At 35.4% G+C, this 19,665-nt stretch overlaps 1 protein-coding gene across 2 annotated transcripts in view; it reads right to left on the bottom strand.

The window, feature by feature from the left end:
- The window catches only part of ogfod3 (2-oxoglutarate and iron dependent oxygenase domain containing 3), a 34,700-nt gene that overhangs the window by 13,706 nt on the left and 1,329 nt on the right, over window positions 1-19,665 (bottom strand). The window contains exons 2-8 of one of the 2 annotated variants that reach the window (XM_015356063.2): window positions 19,288-19,422; window positions 14,962-15,037; window positions 14,031-14,073; window positions 10,794-10,858; window positions 9,784-9,840; window positions 9,111-9,264; window positions 6,892-7,015 (exon numbers count right to left, since the gene is read on the bottom strand). In XM_015356063.2, coding sequence (XP_015211549.1) covers window positions 6,892-7,015; window positions 9,111-9,264; window positions 9,784-9,840; window positions 10,794-10,858; window positions 14,031-14,073; window positions 14,962-15,037; window positions 19,288-19,422 — 654 coding nt within the window. Of the gene's footprint in view, window positions 1-6,891; window positions 7,016-9,110; window positions 9,265-9,783; window positions 9,841-10,793; window positions 10,859-14,030; window positions 14,074-14,961; window positions 15,038-19,287; window positions 19,503-19,665 lie in introns of both variants that reach the window. The other variant, XM_006635107.3, reaches the window with a different exon arrangement.

Below are 19,665 nucleotides of genomic sequence, written 5' to 3'. Positions count from 1 at the left end.
CAATGTGATCTGCATGCAGAGTTAACAAGTACGTAGTATTTGTCAATAAAACCATCTTGAAGTCGAGAGCAATATTTCTATTGGATTAAAAGAGATGTATTCACAAGCCTGCCTGTTTAGGATCTCATAGGGCCACACACGTCACCGTAGGTTTTGTTGTCTCATTCTGAATCACAGAACATGGCAGTACACATACCTGAAAATTCTTGTATTTTTTATGTAAATTGGAGGATTAACAAGTTACTGTGAACATTTTACTATTATTGCAGTTTGAAATGCACTCATCAATGTTGATTCTTTCTTACCAAGAAATATGAAAATAGCATTGCAGTCCCCCTTTAACCAACCAGTATATTTTGGACTGTGAGAGGAAAGTTGACCCACTTTTTAAAGCCTGACAGCAATTGTTTGTCATGTATTTTTCCATTCAAACATCTAACTGAATAGCTGCTGCAAAAGTTATTAAAGGCAGATGTGTCATGCAATTATAATAGTAATTTGCTTTGCAATTTGTTTCTGTTAAAATTTATATAAAGTGTCATGGTGTTTAAATAGGGTTCAGTTTAATACAGGAACACTGTCTTATTTCCATAGATGAGCCCTGATACTGAAAGCACATTTAATGCTGGTGTCTGATCTTTTAAAGGAAAACTCAAGGGGAAAACATTTGAGAAACACTGAAGGGGGAAGAGTCTTTTTTCTGTTAGAGACAACACCAAATTGTGGCCTTAAATTCACTAGCATCTATATCACAATACAGCACTTGTTTCTGTTTAAATTCACATAGATGATCACCAAATCTTAAAAGACAATGAAAGGGTAATTTTAGTATTCACGCTCTTAACTTTGAGCTCTGTGAAAATATCTTCAGCATGTTTTTTAATTTCTATTTTGACATTTTTCTCTATTCTCTATCACTTGACCTTGGTCACAGTACATTTTCAGATTCTCAGTGACTTGACCTGCTTCACAGTACAATTTCCTACAGTATATTCTGTTTCACTTGACTTGAGTCACAAAAATTTTTCCTATATTCTCCATCACTTGACTTGGGTCACAGTACAATTTCCTACTTATATTAATACGTTTCAAATCCTTCCTCTCAAGGACTGCCCACTTCAACCTCAGCTTCTTTCCCACTGCCATACCAACTCTGAATTCACGTTGAACTCTGAATTCCAATGTATAATTTATGGTGCTACACGGAAAGTTCTTTACATATTTATGTAACGTTGTTTGTCTGTCTTCTTTCCTATTTAAACTTGTACTATATATGTTGTATGTATGTCTCATCTGTGTTTTTGCTGTACCAATAGCAAATTCCACCAACTATGATTGTGTGACAATAAAGAATAATCTAACCTAATCTAATATTGTCCATCACTTGACTTGGGTCACAGTAGAACTTCCTATATTCTCTTTCACTTGACTAGGGTCACAGTAGAATTTCCTATATTCTCTTTCAATTGACTAAGGTCACAGCAGCAGTTCCTGTATCCTTTGTTAAATGACATTGGTCACAGCAAAATCTCCTACTGTATATTCTCTGTCACTTGACTCTGGTCGCACTTGAATTTCCTACAGTATATTAATTGTCAATTGACACAGGTCATAGTAGAATTTCCTCTATTAACTGTCACTCGACAGGGATCATAGTCAGATTTCCTATATTCTCTCTCATTTGACCTGGGTCACTTTAGAATTTCCTATATTATCGGTCACTTGACTTAAGTCACAGCACACGTAGATTATAATTAGGTTAGAGGTGACCTGTGTTAAATATGCCTGGGCTGGGTATGTTCTTTTGCAATAACAATTTAACCAATTTAATCTCACCCAAGGCTTGGACATGGTCTTGAGTCAACTGGACAGTGTAGAAAAGTTATAATAATGCTAACAGGGTGCTAAGCTTTAATTAATTGGATGAATCATTGGTAGCAGTTTTTGTCCCCAGAAAATAAAAATAAAAAGATTAATACAAGGACCAGAAGAGAATTTCACATGAAAACACATTAAATGAGCTTAATATTTAAAGTTTAGAGTGGCTGTAAATTGTTAAAAATTCAGCATTATCTTCTGCGAGTGTCGGGGGCAAAGCCAGACCTAAGGGACAATGGAATGTTTTCACAGAAAAGGAAGCAAATCTGTGGAACAGAGAACTGGATTCAGCCCACAAGATATTTCTCTTACAATATGGGCATACCATTCTTCAGCTTTTCCAGACAGAACTGTGTACAAGTATATGCTACAATGATTTACAGTTCTAACTTAGGACTGATATCATAATACTGTTCACATTTTCACTGCATCCGTACACATGCTCCTTATTATCTCCAGAAACCTAGTCTGCAGACTGGTGCATTTTATCACATGAAAATTCTTTTTTTCACAGCAATGTAGAAAAGATCACTAAAATACTATATCAATGTTTGAAGCTAAATTATATCTTAATGAAAGTTAAATTATTTTGACAAACATCCGAAGATATTATTATACCTATTGGGCAGCACTGAAATATACCAGGATTTTCAGGACAGGCTTAAACATTTGCTAAAGACCTCAAATGCTTTGGAAAAGGGGAATATAAAATCCTATTGGTACAAGAAAAAAAAGCAGGTGGAAAGTTAGCATCTTGCTAATTGTTTTATTGGAGAATTTTTCGGACTATTGGCGCAAGACTTCATACAGTAAGTCTGTATTTCTGGTTACTTTCAATGCCGAGGAACAATATGAACATATGAAAAGGATATAAACTAGTTGGGATTGTTTAAAAAAAAATAAGTGCAGAGAATATTGTTTGTGTATTACCTTTTCCAGAAAAAACATTCAATAATAATAATAATTCATTAGATTTTTTTTTCTAAACCTAGCAAAGGCAGGCTGCACAACTTTTTTTTATTTCAGGCTCATATTACATCAAGAAAATGCTCCACAGTGATTTCAGGCTCACATACATCAAGAAAAAGCTCCACAGTTAAGACTGAAAAGAAACTAAAATTCTACGTTGGCTCATCCTATAAGGCAAAATATAGTTGACATTAACAAACAGAAATGAAGCCAGCATTCAGGCCTGTAGAGCTGCAGTAGAGTATGTGAAAGCAATGTTGCTGCTGGTCCCAGGACTATTTGTATAACACTCGAGAATTATGACTAGAGTGTCTGTCCTCCATTTTTTATACTTAATGTGAAAGCAGCAAATACCACATTGAGAGTAATGGGGGCAAATCTAATTCCTATTAACTTGTGTTGCATCTGATTTCACATCATGGTGCCACAATTAAGGTTCCTGCTTTCAGAAGCATGTATTGGGACATTAACATTAGTAACACCATGTCCTACCCCCTGATTTGGGGCATGTATCTATAGATAGGCAAAATTCCCAGATATGCGTAGCACCATGTACTGCGATTCAGAACGAGGCAACCAAACTTTCACATTGTAAGGCTTGTGAATACATCACTTTCAATCCAATAGAAATATTGCTTTCGACTTCAAGATGGTTTTGCTGACAAATACAACTTACTTCTTACTTCTGCATACAGATCACAATGGGACATTTCTGACATGAAATGTCTGCTGCACAACCTGTACTTATTTGCTCGTACATCACATTACAGTAACTAGTAAATAGGAAGGGCCAATTCAACATGAACCAGGGGTTGGTGACTATATAGTACTTCTACAAAATTCAGGATTTTATGATAATTTTGAATTTTGCTATAACATCAATTAATTAATTTTGTTACTGAGATTTAATTCCCAATCTGAGAAATTGAGACTAAAGTTTCCCTTTACGTTGAACTAAAATCCAAATTTTACAAGCTATAACAATGGTTTTTAGCTTTTTAAATGTAAGATGCTACATCTACAGGATTTAGCAAAAACAAACATGACACCTCATGTGTCACTGGCTGGCATTCCCTACCAAATCATGGGTGTATACAGTTACTGTACATCATGTCACACGACAGGTACTGTATGGGTATGGTTCAATGCGTTTGATAATGGGAGAATGAACATTCAAGAAGAGTTGCAGCCAGGGTATCCTAGTACTTCCTTTGTGAACAGGAATGTTTAGTGCATTGAAGGCATGATAAGGGAAGAGAGATGTAATAAACTTACTGTTATTGCAAATGAACTCAACATTACCTGGGGCAAACTGACAAGAGGAAGCACTTATAATTTCTCTGGGACAGATGCACCTGATTCATAACACCTCAAAAGGTGTTTAAATTCAATTAATTTAATATCACTACTGCTGAAACTGATTGGGTCTCCCACTGTTCAATCCAACTGTTTTTGCAGTAGTAGGTGTAAATGTCTCTTGCAGTGCTTCTTTTGCTTTCTTTTTACAGAGCGAAAATTAAGAAATCCCACTGTGAGACAGCCCGTGAAAACACGACAGGAGGTTCTAAAATACTCTTAGCAGCATATTTTGAGAATACATTGTCGTGCGTTTGCAACAATTGTTCAAAAAGAAAATATTTTGGTGAAAAAGCAAAAGGTGCTTTGATTAGGAATGGAAAAACAACAGCTTGACTTCAAACTCTGTGAATGTCAGTATAAAATGTCAGCATAAAAACAAAATTCTCCATTGCCAGTTCTCATACATACCATGATACCCAGCCAAGCATGACTCACATAATTCACGCCCTTTTCAAATTATCTTTAAGAAAATGTTCAGCCAAGATGAAGTGCTCTTTTCTAGAATAGTTTAAGATTTGTTTTAAATCAAGATCAATCAATAATGGTAAAGCCTAAGAAAGCACTATAGTTTGGATGTAGACACTATACAGCTCTGCAGGGAAACCCACCAATTATTTTATTTCATGCAGACAATATTAATGTAGTTACAAATGTCAAATGTATAGTAACTACCTAGAAATCTAAGAAGAAAAAACAACTCAGAATACATGAAAAAACTACCTGTTGTTGAACAGGGTTCACAAATGAGATCAATTATTAAATATCTGTTACAAAATTACAAAATACTACAAAAAATGTTCAAATGTATGTTATTCTTCAGTTTTAGGAAAATAAGTCATAATTATCTAATAAGAAAATAATGAGTATCCTCTTAGACAAATACTAAAATCAAATGGTCTAAACGATCCTTATGTCCAAACTAAACTTGATAATTGTTTTATTGCACTGTGATTGCATTTCTGATAAAGTACAGATGACAACATTTGCATAATAATTGTGATAAGACTGAGGTTATATTATTGAGTGTCATCCATCACAAAAACTAAGTCTGTAACCTGAGTTGATGGCATGTTGCTTGAATTTCCCAAAATTCAGCTTGTAGGTGATTTGTGATCTTGGGCTAACCTCTGAACTTCAAGTGCAGAATTCTATACAGACATATTTTTGATACCTTAGAGATATTGTCAGGTTGCATTCTATGCAATCTATAGGGGAAAAATATATTCAACATTTAGTAGCTAGAATCCTGACTAAGTCAAGTGCAAGTGATCAAATGATTGCAGTGGCTTCCTACAAGGCTTAGAGATGATTTTAAAAACCTTGTACTTATATGTTTACAGAAACTGATTTGCAATCATTTTACTCCTCCAAACAGTAAATTCCTCTTCTTGTCTACAGTCTCTGGGTGACCACTGCTGTTTTCCACACCTTTTGAACACCATCCCTAAAGATATCAAGGTCTCAGCCACATTTGGTGCTTTTGCATACAGCCTGAAAACTTTAGAATGTATTTTGGTGATTATCTTATCTCCTGTTCTTGTTCTTCAGCCTTATATTTTTTTATTTAGGTTTTTATAACTTGCTTATTCAGTTCAGTAATTGTGGGTAGCATTAACATCCCACAGATACTGCAAGAAAGTAGAAACTGACATTCTGCATGGCAACATTTGTTCTTGCAACATCACAGACAGATCAGTGAAAGCACACTGGCTCATGTACAGTTTAATGCCAAGGCAGTGCAGTCTTTCACTGACGACTTCAATTTCTGCTCTTATTAAACTACAAAGCATACTAATGGCCTTCACAAAAGTACCATAAATGTTTTGTTTTTTTAAGTTGCTGTCACTAAGTCAATACTAGGCTTTTTCAATTACACCATTTTATTGCTTTCAATGGAGAATGAAGATGATAAAAGGCCTGTTGTATCTCTTATTTCAACATTAATGTTGTTTAAAAGTTTTTTGGGCTGGCTGGAAACCTTACTCCATAAGGCCTATTTAAATACAATATACTGTAGGAGTCATTAGTATATATTTCCTCCAGGAACCAAACCTCACATGCAATCATGGGCTTACTCTAATATCATGATTATAAACAACACAGGTACCAACCTCATTTAGAATAGTATGTTCTGTTTTGTTCTACCACGCTAAAGAAAGGACATTACTGTTCTAGAAAGCTGAGCCACCAGATTCATATCTGACCTGGAAGGTGAATTCCATTTAAACCTTCTTATAATAAAATAAGATACCTAGAATAACACCATAAATAATTAAATAAAGCACATACAGTGGGGTGTAGGAGGCAAAAATAAAGACTAATATTTATGTCAGGAAAATTGAACTACTGTGAAAAAATGTATGGAAGAGTTTTTTAACCTGGAAGGGCTCTGTATATTCCCAACCACAAAGCCATGTCATTAAAATTGTGGTTTAAATTTCCATTTTTTCATGTCATTTTATATTACACCAAGCCCACTAATAGGTAACACTCGGTGAAAACATTCAAGATGTTAAGTGAATAAACACTCACCTTCTGACATGATCTTGGCCAGAAGCTGCCCTAGTGTAGATTCTATTTACTCATTTATGTTTTAATTTGAAATCTGCACTACCTCATTTTGATTTCTCATTTGAACTGAGCTGCGGGAGAAAAAGCAATTAGGAGTGACCTTTGAGCTCTTACCTGCACGGGGTTCTACAGTCCTGTTCACCATTGTATCCATGAAGATGAATCTGCCGCCACCAAAATCTGTCCCATAATCTGACAGGTAGAGCAGAGAGGTGTAATCAAAGGAGCCATAAGTTACCTACAGTAGAGAGAGCACAACAGACATTGTTCACTAAAGGCTTGTTCCGGAGGTTCTAGATCTTTTTAAAAAATATATATGTCCTAATCCTTTTTTATTAAAAAGGTCATAAAGCACCCTAAAATATCACAGTTCACAGTTATTTCCAGTAACACGCAAATGTATTTCATGTTACTACATAAATACATAATTAATACAATTTCACTTGTTGCATAACAATCTAACTAATAAATGTACTAGAAAAGTGTTTTGGGGTACATTTTTGTGTTGTCGATTTCCCCGATGGACAAAAAGTATTCAAAATGCCTATTCCATAGTAAAGGAATTTGATTGATTTGATATGCCATTCAGTTTGATTAAAATAGTGTAGGTTGTTCTATTCTTATACTGTTAAAATCCTTAACAGTTTTTTTTTAGCTGGAGTGAGATCTAATGCATCCTTAATTGTATTCCTGAGGCACGTTAAACCAAAAAAGTGCAAATTGAGCGCATAAATTGAGAACTACCTGAAATTTTTTTTTTGGTTTCACATAAATCGAAGTGGAATTATGATGAATGGATACACTTTAAAATTCCTAGAAATAATGATGCCATTCATACTTTACATACCAGTACCATACCAATTAGCAGATATATTGAAAATATAGCCTCTCATAATGTTGTTTTAATCCTGACATGGTAACAATGAAGTTTCCTGAGAAGGGAAAGTACAAAGGAATGCAACATGATTTTGTAAACCTAGCTTGGAATAAAGTATTAATTAACGGAGGTGTAAAGTACCACTCTTTGAGAAAATATGCTTATTTTCTCTCATTTCGCTCAGTAAAGGTTCAGATTAAGGAGTTTTAAATCATTTCTTGTCAAAATGATATGACTGAAAGTTAAAAAGTTAATGACAGAAATTATTTGGATCACACTTAGAGGTATTGCATTAAAAACTGAACATGTCAATTCAAGTACTGCTGTGTAGTCACTATATACTGATTATAAAATCGGATGCCAATTTATCACAGAAACATAAGAGGAAATAAATATCATGAAGAGCAAAAAAGCTTCCAAAAAGAGAAATTTCTTTCAAACTAATGAAAATGGGTCCATAACTGAGGGAAATGCAGACATGCTACACAAAATGTAAATTGCTCAATCGGTATTGTACACTGGGTGCAAAATACAAAACATGCACATCCTTACAGTACATGCATGCACAAATATACCACTCACATATTCCAATCTTCCTCATCAACAAAGCAAACCAGTAGTAACATCATTCAGACTGATGACATTAAAGCCTCCAATATCAATTTTAATCAAAGAAGGCTTCAACTGGGCCTTGCATGCGTAAAAACATTTACATTTAAATGGAATTGGCTTGGAGCAATTAGACGGAAGGTAATAGCACTGCAAAAGAAGGCGGTTTCCTTCCTTTTTAATTTGTCCTGCAGTCTGAGAAATACAGCTAGATTCCAGCATGGTTTTGGAAGGAGGGATAAATAAAATAACAAAAAAGGTGAAAATAGAAGGTGACCAAAAATTAAAATCACTAAAAAATACATCTAGAATTTTATTTTTTTCCTATTGTAATGCTTAGGTTGAAACTAGCACAGTCTCTGCACATATTCACATCATAGTTAACTTACTGCATTGAATTATGGGACAGAGGAGACACCAATGTCATTAATGTACATATTGATGGTGTTATTTAGGAACAGGCATGAACAGAGCTGTTATACCAAATTTTGTCTCTTTGGTCAATGGCCTTTATTTCCAAAGTGTGCACTGGCACGCATACAATATTTCCAGCTAATAAATACCTTAGCTATCCCTACCAGTATGGAGTCTGAACAAATTTGACATATTTTTGACAAAGATCAAGTGAAGATTAAGGGTTTTTTACATTTTAAGAAATTTCCCAAATATCACTTTATTGCATGTGTAATTTAATTTTATTTTAAAATGTAATTAACTACTGAACATATGGTTAAAAAAATAACAGATTAATATGTTAGACAGTTACAAATCAAAATTTTAATTCAAGGTATGATTTAATTCATGGGGATTATTGGAAATTCGGACTCAGGAGATGTCTTTGCAGTACCTTGTCAATGTGGGGGTGCCAGTACTCATCATGAGTGGTCTTGGCCAAGGTGCTGTTGATCCGGGAGAAGAAAGTGGGCTTGGTGAGGTACAAACGAGAAGGGTCCAGGCTGAATGTCTGGGCAATTGCTTCTTGTATTTTCTGTCGTACTGTTCTGCGGGAAAAGAGATTGCTTCGGTTTTCCACTTTGTCTGGTGATGACTGGAAGGTCAACTTTTCCACCAGCCAATCATTAGCCTGCTAAGGGACATGAGGCCAGCCACCTAGTGAGGGCAGCATACACATTTCTTAAGTAATTATTAATATTCATTTCAATCTGTTTAGCATCACACTGAATAACTATCACTCCCTTGCACCACAAAAAAATGTCTTCTCTTTGGAATAATGAGTTGCACAGTTTAATGACATCACAGGATAGAAGCAGAAAAGAGAAAGTTCAAAGTGCCAGAAGTATAACAGCTGTTGCTTAGATCTGGGCTTAATTCCAGACATAGCAATTAAATCCATTATGGTAATGCCTCATAAAAAAAGTATGCAATATTATGTTAACTTTTGCTGGAACAAGTATTTTCCTCATCTCCCACATTACAGAGAAGAACTGACAATGAACACAGAAAAAGAGGCCAAGGGATTATAGCATCCCACCCTCCCTCCATGATTGTGATCTTCCTACCGATAAAGCTCAAAATCCTCTTCGGAAAAGACTTGTTTGATCTGCTCTCCAAAATATCTGAAACAACAAAGAGAAGTTGTTATGCGTTGTTGTTAGTGAATGGAGACAGAAGACAGAGTGAAACATCTAGAAGTTATAGTGTCCCTCTACCCTGACTTCTTTAGGCAGAGGGTGGTTCCCACTGGACTATACACAGATTGACAGAATGGCTACCCATCAGTCAGTAATACTGTGATCTCTGAAAAACTCTTAAGGTTGTTATCCTTAAAGAGATCACATGTTAATATGCCCATGGCTTCTCAATGTCAACACTGAAAAAGGTTACTGTGTTTTAGGTTAGTAATTTCTCTACAATCAGCATGTTAAATTCCTGGGTTAAGAAAACCAGATGTTTTAAGGATTAAGAGTCAGGTCTTCACTCATTATCTTTTATCACCTCCACAAGCAATTATAGTAAAGTGACAGACATTTTTACATTTGTTACTGTACTTTCCCTTCATTTCAGGATGATTTTTATTAGCCTTCCAAAGGTAAAACTGTTAAAATTACACAAATGGTTGTACTTGTAGTCTTGATTAATTTCCAGGTGGTCCATGCAAGCCTCATAAAACAGGTCTATTTACAATAAATGTTTTAATTCTTTAAGCGTTCTTGATGCTATCCACCTCAATGTACTGTAAAGTACTTTTATACTTAAACCACACATTTTTGCAAGTAGTAAAATAATTCATTTCAAGATGTTTTTTTTAAATAATGTCTAATTTTATTTGTATCCAATGCAACTTACATTTGCGCCCATTTATACAGTAGGGTATTTTACTGGACCAAAATGGGTAAAGTATATTGCTCACTATGACAGCATGGCTTCAACTGGAATTTGAACCCACAACCTTCTAGTTATGAGTCCAGAGCCCTAATCACTGCTCCACAGTGCTGCCTTAAATTACTACCGTGTCTTACTCCTTAGCTTTTCATGATCTGTTATAGTCGTTCTTTTCAATCACTCTTACCTGTAAATATTGACAAACTGCTTCCCCATGGATAAGGCCCCTGAATGTAGATCAAGAATTGATGCCTAACAACACAAATACAAAACATTTTTTAAAATAAAAATCAATTAATCTGCACAATTTGCAGAGTACTACAGGGGTAGAGTCAACATTACTTAGTCAAGACCTTCATGTTTCTTGGTGACACAGAAACTTCAACAACTCTTCTTCTGAGGTCCTCCAAAATCTCTTTTGATCGGGCCATATTGCACTTCAACAGAATTCTGTTGTGAAGAGCAGGTAACCAAACCTGTGTGATTTGTTTTATACGACAGGGCAGGTCAAACCCACACCTGAATTGTTTGGAACACTTGACTCATTGATTGGAATACCTGACCCCAATTACCCTCTCTTCAAGATGTCATTATCCTAGAGGTTCACATACTTTTTAAAAACAAATTCCCTATGTTCCAGACCCCAAGAACTTCACCCCTATTTTTACTTTTTTCACCAAAAAATTACAAAAGAAACAATAATAACTAATATTCATATTGTGGTTTGTGTTTTTTTAGAATACAAAAACACTGCTTACCTTGATAAATCATTAAACATAGCTACTTTAAGTACAGTTCTGTACTGTACAGTAACCACTTCATTTGCTTTCCGTGTAATTACACATACTCACACTTTTCATTTTCTTAACACTTTTAGCATCCATGATTAAGTCTAAACCACACATTTTCTTAGATAATAAGTAATAAGTAAAAGTGCACACAAACACAAACTTTCATATTCTTTTGTATCGCTTCTTCATAGTGTTGAAGTGGGCTTTCATTATTTGAAATGTGGGTTACATATCACATGCTTCGTAGTATCAAATTTTCATAAAAAGAACATTAATAAAAAGAGGTATGGGTGTATATTCAAACACTGATTTTTCAATTTACCCCTTTACTGTTAGCTTTAATTTAATATTTCTGAAAGGCAACTATCTTACTACCAGTAAAACTGAGCAGTGTTTCAACAAGCATAGAGATCTTAAAATTAAAACTTGTTTTGTCATACTTGTTGCTGCTTCCTCAAGAAATTTTTTAAACCTTTATGAAAAAAATAAATATAAATGCATTAAATATGACATGGGTTTTTTGATTCTTTGTTCTTGTGCACTTTCTTACATTCTGAATCTGACCTCTAGATAAATATTTTAGATATTGCTCAAGAGTGTCCAAATCAGATGGTATTTCAGACATCTTTGCAGCTCTATCTAAATCACATCACTCACTCTGAACACCAGCTATGATTTTAGCAAATGACTGTTTGCTGAAACAAACACTCTTCTTATTAATAATAATTAATATAAAGGGCTTGGGCTGAGGTATTCTGCTGCTGTCTGTGTAATTACAGAAGACTCATATGATCCCATTGTGATGCTATGCAATACAGTGCTCCGTTATAAGTTATTTTCTTCAATGAAAATATATTTGCCAACACTGAAACCCATAACCTCTGTATCATCTATTAATTTAATAGAAACTGTGGCAGAATAGGAACAAGATTTTAGAGAGAGCAGTAGAGTAAATAGTGTTTACTAATGTCAATAACAAATTTATGTCTGTGTGTTTTTTCTTCTACTAAACACAGTCATGCAGCACAAATTACTAGCTACACATACACAGCTACTGTATATCACATACAGATTTCTGCATACACATACAGCAAATGACCACGTGTCATTTAATGGCAAATTAAGCATTACTCTAGAATAAATGTTCTGACAACACACATTCCTGGCCCAAAATTGAGTTGAGTTACATGGGTAATAGCAATGTACAGTGCCTTTCAAAAGTATTCAGAAACGATAGCTACACATCTCCAATAAGTATTTTTATTGCAAACCCACATCCTCAAAAGGAAATTTTTTCAAGACAAAATTAGTTATTTGTCAGAAGATATCTTAAAGAAAGTCAAAAACTGAAACATGCTGCTTGATTAAATGTACTCAGGTTAAAGAAACTGCCCTAACGAGGATATAATTATCTTACCATTGCCTTCTGCCTATGCACAATTGAAGTGACGTTCAAATTTACTGGATTAAAACCCCTGTCTGTTTAGAAATGATTGGTTAGGCAGTGAATCTAAAGGAAAGGTACAAATCTTAAATGCTTAACAAAAAGGCAAGAAATAATAGCAGTTTATAATATATCATATGAAACACTTTATCTCACACAGCAGCTGTTCCAGCTTTCCGCTAAGAAATCAACAGCAAAAGGCGGCTAAATCTTTAACTGTCAGTAGTCTTGCCAGATTGACAACTGAAGAGGACAATAATGTAATGCACTAACCTGTGTCCTTGTTCTCCTATGAATCTGAGGTCCCTTGGGTTAACCCTTCAATACTACTTAGAAATGTACATACTTCTATTAAATCTCCTCTCCATGTCTTTTGTTGTAGACTTAAAGAGATTTATTTCCTTTAGTCTGTGAGTATGTGACAATCTCCAGAGATATAGAATCATTATTTTCACTCTTCTCTAAACACTAAGGATAAAATGTCCTTTTTGAGGTATAGTGACTAAAACTACTCTAAATGAAATTTTTCTAATCCATTATTATGCTTGAGCAAAACAAGATTTAAATGCCACACTTTTTGCTACAGATCCAAGCATTCGTTTTTTTTTTTTAAAGATTTCTCTCACTGTCTTTATTAGGACATTAACACATCACAGCTAACCAGATCTCTTTCAGGTATAGCTTCCTGCAATTCAGAAATCACTTCTATGATCACTATACTGCCATCTCGTGGAAATTGATACAAATTACACCTCTCCAAAAAATAAGCCTGCATGAGGCTGCTGCGACTGAAGTAATTCAGGTAGGAGAGAGACGGGGCAGATGCTGAAAGCTTACAAGCGCCCTCTGTCTTTGTTTCCATCTTAGCTGCACAATATTTTTGCCTCCACTCACACACCAGGGGGTCTCTACTTTACAGCAATTGGCCATACCCATAATCTCTGGATTTAGTCTCCTGAAGGTATTCAAGATATTAGCTTTAAGATCTCATGTTAAAAGCCAGCCTTTTAAAAACGCTTCTAAAGTACAACTGCTATGTAAACACTGATATTGTCATCAGCAGTTCATGCTGGTATTTTTAATTTGTAGCTTTATTTTTATCTGGTGTGTGAAGATTTGATACAGTTTCTTATACTGTACTTTATTCACATACAGTACTTTAAGTGATAATACAAAAATGAATACTCACACCCCCATCTGAGCCTCCTAATGAGAGACCTCTCTCTGCCAGCCTACAGAAGAAGACACATCAGATAAAAAGAACTTCAAAGACTTGAATTCAGAGCCAGGTCAATAGCAAAGAGCACAATTAGAGCATACTGTAAGAACTGTTACAAATAAGAGACCATTCAAATCATCTAACCCATTTGTTAGTTAGAAGCTAACTGAACTGAAAATGTTATTCAGCCATTTCTTAAAAGAAGCCAGAGTATCAGCTTCAGCAACTTGAGCCACTTTCAGAATACAACAGAGTAGCCTGATCTGCACTTACTAACGCAAAGGATTTTAGAACTGTCTCGTTTTCTCAATTCTAAATGCACTTTCTACTTGTTGGTCCATGTTTCACTGTTGAGTCTGAAACCATCCACTGGGCTGATTTGTCAAGGCTTTGTAGAATGTTGAATACGCTGGTGCCCATGAGAAGCAAGTGTTTTGACCTTGATCAATAGTGAAGGTAGCAATCAGAAATTAATTTATGTGGTATGATTCCATTCTGAAGAGCGCTGAATTGTTCAGCTAATGCATTCCAAGAAATTATTATTTATAAATTATTTATAAAATGTTTCACCTGTCAATGTCAACCAAATGTTAAACTTCTGACAGTTCTGAATAACCATTACTTATACCATAACTTAAGGGGTGGTCCCAAATGCATTTTCTATTGTACAATGCGGATAAGAGAAGTATAGTGTTTGAAAATGCACCCCAACGTCAGACATGCAGCGGCAGAGTAGAAAATTATGAACATTTAACAAAAATACTTCAATCATTATTTGCCAAGTAACACCTACGCAAAACTAGTACCATTGTTATACTAACTTATTTTCAAAATCCATCAGTCTGGTTGTCAAACATAAATATATGAAAGCCTACAGACAAGCTGGTCCTTTAAAAGTTACCTTTTCAACTTTGCCGACTCCTCCCTATTCACTACAGAGTCTGTCACTGCCCGGCCACATCTCTGAGGGGTGCAGTCTGGGAATGAAAAGCACACAGGATTAGGGTCACGATACTCTTTTCTCTTACTACCAAAGGTGCCTCTTCTAGTCATAAATAACAAGAGGCAATCTTGTGAACCACAATATTTATTACCTTTTTGCTTGGCTGACAACTCCTGCCAAGGAATCTTGCAAGAGTTACAAATCTTAAAAACACAAACGTTACATATTGATATAATTACAACTATTTTGTGAGAGCTGGAACTGAGTGTTACTTTTTGGTATGGGCTGCAATGTCCAAATTTGCTGTTGGAATTATGAAGTTGGTGTTATTGAAGTTATTAAAGTCTGCCTGTTGCTATGGCAATGACCAAGAGACAGAATAGGATAATTTATGGAGCAGGAATTTGTTTGTTGTTCGTGGCCATGGGGAAATTGTTCCCCAAAGTAGCTTTTGTGTATGTTCTAATTTGGATTTTTCACAGAGCACAGTGATGCAGTTGCTTTAATTGACCATTTAGCTTAATAAGTGCCCTAAATTTCTATGCAGGTCAATCATTAGAGGAACTACACTTAAGTAGAATTCCTTTCTTATGAAATCCAAAAGCCTTGTAAAGGCACCATTTAACACCCTGTTACAATCGTTAGATGAAAGCTTTACATGATATTTTTTCTTCATAAAGTGACAGGTTTTCATAGGTTGTAACTCTATTATTGACTCACATTTCGTGACTATACGTAAGTTTTCTTCACATTTATTTATTAATATTACCATTTAGTTTTCCTTAATACATTTGCACTTCTTGGGCAATTATTGCCAAATATAATTAAAATCCCTTCAAAAATTAAATCACTAGTTAAATATTGAATAATGTTGTAAGGATAATTCATCTGAGTTCTAAAATCAAACCCATCATCATTGCCATGGACCTGGGTAATGTGGAACGTAAAGTCAATATGGACATAACACACAAAAGGACAGCTTTAGTCCTGAAGCCAATTCAATGACCATGAATGCCTGTTTGGAATTGAATCTAATTAGCAAGCAAGGTTCCGGAAAATCAACTTCAACAACATTATTTTTATCAAACCAAAGGAAAAGCAACACTCTTCTTTCCAAAAAACAGATACAGGCCTGAAATATGCACAACATATAGGATTAATTTTAAATGACTGCATCACTGGCACAGTTTGCAGAAAATTGATTTTATTGATCTGCGCTGATCTAATCAAGACACAGAAAGGAAAATGGAGGTGAGAGAAGCATTAGGGAACAAACTGTACCCCATGCTGTTTATAATCTTTGAAAATACAGCTGGAAGTCCCCAGATTTAAAATTGAATATCTGATTTATTAGGAAAAGTCCTACTGAGGCACACAGTCCATTTACAGTATTTTCCAGTGTGATTTAGATTGATCAAGAAACTGTGCCAGGGAATTGACTCAACTATTAAACATTTATAGAGAATGCAATTTTATTCAAGATATTCAACTCGTCTATTGAAAGACACTGATTTGAAGATGGAATCGACATTCCCCAATATGAGCCATTCATTCATCATACAGACAGTTACATAGGCAAATAGTGGTAAAGTGAAACCTAATCAGCGGTGAATGGGAGAGAACTCACAAAGAGCTGTTTAATCTTAACTTAGGAACAATTTAGAAGAGCCAAGCAAATCAAGTTATGTCTGTGGGATGGGAAAATGAAAAAGCTTCAAAGCTTCAAGTGCAAAGCTGTCAAGATTTATTTTACTTCACCCTTTTAATGCCATGTTACATACAAAAATTAAAACTGCAAGATTGTTTAATTGAAAACAATGAAGAACAAGAACTAGCTTCTTTTGCAAAACAACTTAAATATCAGTAAAACTCTGTTCATAGACATGGAGTAGGGGGTGGGGAGTCACAGACAGAAATCTAGGTGACATATGGTAGCACTCAGGTTCTGCATTTGTGTCTTCCTTTTAAAAGAGCAAAGCAAACAAGAATGCTTCCTTCATAAAAACAACAAGCCGAGCTAACAGGATAAACCTGCATTTTACATTTCGCTGCTTAAGGCACCACAAATTCTGAGAACATGACTTAAAATTCAGGGGATTTTCAGACTATCTCATTCCAGAATGTTCTGCTGATTTACAGACAATGGAAAATGTGCAAGTTGAAAAGGCACCAAACAAATACTTGTTAATTCAGAAGCACTTCTTGTTTATGAGCTTTGCTTTTGAAGTTGCCTTAGTATAATAGAACCCAGATGTTACTAGCCCGAAGGAGATGGATTCAGTCCATCAGCCCAGGGAGCTGAGACTTTTTGAGTCGTCAAACGCTCTGTTTTGTTTTATTTTATTACTTGTAAGTCATCTTACATGATTTATACCAGCATATTATTAAAACTCTTACATATAAAATATTTTATTGTTGGTGAGCTATAAAGTTTTGTACAGCAGATCATGTTTCAATATTCTTGTTTACCTAGTGTACTAGCTTTCACCAGCAAAATGGAAAAATTATAATTCTCAAAAAGTTAGTAGCAATAAAGGTCTGTTTCACTTCCCAAAAAACATTAAGCACCTATTTATGTACTTTGTGTAAACTTACAATAGTAAGATGTTTTATCTTAATTACTGTATATGTACTCTACCAGCTTCGTTTACAAAAGAACTTCAATTCAAGAACAAAACCAGGCTCCTCAACCAATCAGAGACACTTTTGGAGAAGCATTTTGGAACCAATAGCATTTCATTGTTTTTTTTTTAAAACCTCTCAGTGTATGTACGAAATGTTTGGCAGTATCAACTCTTTCACCACAATGAGTTAATTTCATTCAAAAAATGCAAATGAGGAATCTCATTAAAAGAGTTTTTATATTTCTGTATTATATATATCTTAGGCTCCATCAGCCCTTTACACTTATTTGGCGATATAGGATGGTGTTTTCATCTCTCATCCAGTGATCGATTTCATTTCAACAGACACTACAAGATGTCTCCTTTCTTCTGCAAATGACTTTTTTTGCACACAGATAAAATCAGTTTCTTTACTGTCACTTTAAATGGGATGAGATTACTTGTCTGATGATAGTCCTGATTGGGATATATATATAAATACAAATGACAAGAAAAAGTACATCAGCAGCTCTGGAGGAACTTTGTACCCAATCCTCTGACACAGGTCCAACAACAATATTGCACGACAGAAAAGAAGGGTAATAATGATCATGCAATGCCCATGGAATAGTTTTGAGAATAATTGAGAATATATTTGACAATAAAAAACAAACAAAATCATTTATACTAAAATTAACTTTTTTGTTATATTTAACCATCCAAAACAGGTACCTTTGTTTGTAAAGGGACAACATCAGCATTTGGAGATGACTGATAATACTGCTAGAAGTCAAAAATGTTGAAAACGCAAGAAAAGGAAGTTAATGGTTTACTCCAGACTACAATGCAAAACGCTGATGCTGAAGTGCCCTCTTGTGGCAAGCACACAACCACACTGCACTTTAGGATTACTGTGGATAAGGAGTATGTAAGATATATACTGTAGAAGGAATTTGACAAATCTAGTATGAGCTCAAATCAGAGACGTGAAGAACAACTGTATGTTTCCATTTACTAGGATATTGTTCATGGTCTGAAGACTGTATCATTGGAGATTATAATTCTATTTTAACCACTTCCAGGTTTCTGAGAGCGTATTATCCATACATCTATTTTCTAACTGCTTTATCCAATAAAGAGTTGCAGGGGACACAAGAGCCAATCCTGGCAAGCAACTGGAGCAAAACAGTATACACCTTGGGTGGGATGCCACTCCATTGCAGGGCACACACAGACATGAACGTACACACACTCGGACCAGAGCCAGCTTTCTCAGAAGTCAATTAGAATACCAATGTGTCTTTGGGCCATGGGAGACAACTAGAATACCAAGAGGAAACCCTTGTGAACATCAGGAGAACACACAAACTCCATGAACATAGCATCCCAGGAACTGAACACAAAGCCCCAGAATTGAGACATCAACGCTAACCACTGTGCCAACATCCTGCCTGAGCATATTATCACTGATTGCAAATTATGCAGCTCTAAAAATAAACACCTATGTCGAATTACACAACACCCTAATATCACCAGGACACATTTATCTAATATCTCTCTGTCCATTAAGGATATGCTCACCCACGCACCCCCTAAATGAGACCTCTATGTCATTACATTTAAGCAAGGAGATAAAATAACAGAGCACACTGGTAAACGTGAGGCAACAGATGTACAGTACCAGGGTATTGTTTGTAGTTTTTGTAGTCCTCAGAGCATGACACCAGGAACACCCTCTCAGCCACAACTTCACTCTGTCTGATGAGGATCTCCACGGTACCATCTTCCATGCTGAGGAGGAGCCAAGCTAGGCATCCTAAGATAGACAGCAAACACAAGAAGAACAGGGCACCCTGGGGCCTCTTCCACCACACAGCCTGTCTCTGAGCGTTTCCCCTGGAACATAGGAAGGGAGGCAGCATCACTTCACAGAGTCAGAAAAGGCCACAAAATGAGACAAGTGAAAGAGCAAGAGAAAAAATGGAAGTGAATGGAAGTCAATGGAAGCAAAAAACAATGAGTGGAAGAGTGCATAACAAGAGAGTTTGAACATACTGTA

This window comes from Lepisosteus oculatus, chromosome 9 (genome assembly GCF_040954835.1).
Source record: "Lepisosteus oculatus isolate fLepOcu1 chromosome 9, fLepOcu1.hap2, whole genome shotgun sequence".
Classification (NCBI taxonomy): domain Eukaryota; kingdom Metazoa; phylum Chordata; class Actinopteri; order Semionotiformes; family Lepisosteidae; genus Lepisosteus; species Lepisosteus oculatus.
Note: the sequence above shows the minus strand (reverse complement) of the source record. Positions and strands in the feature narration are given on the sequence as shown.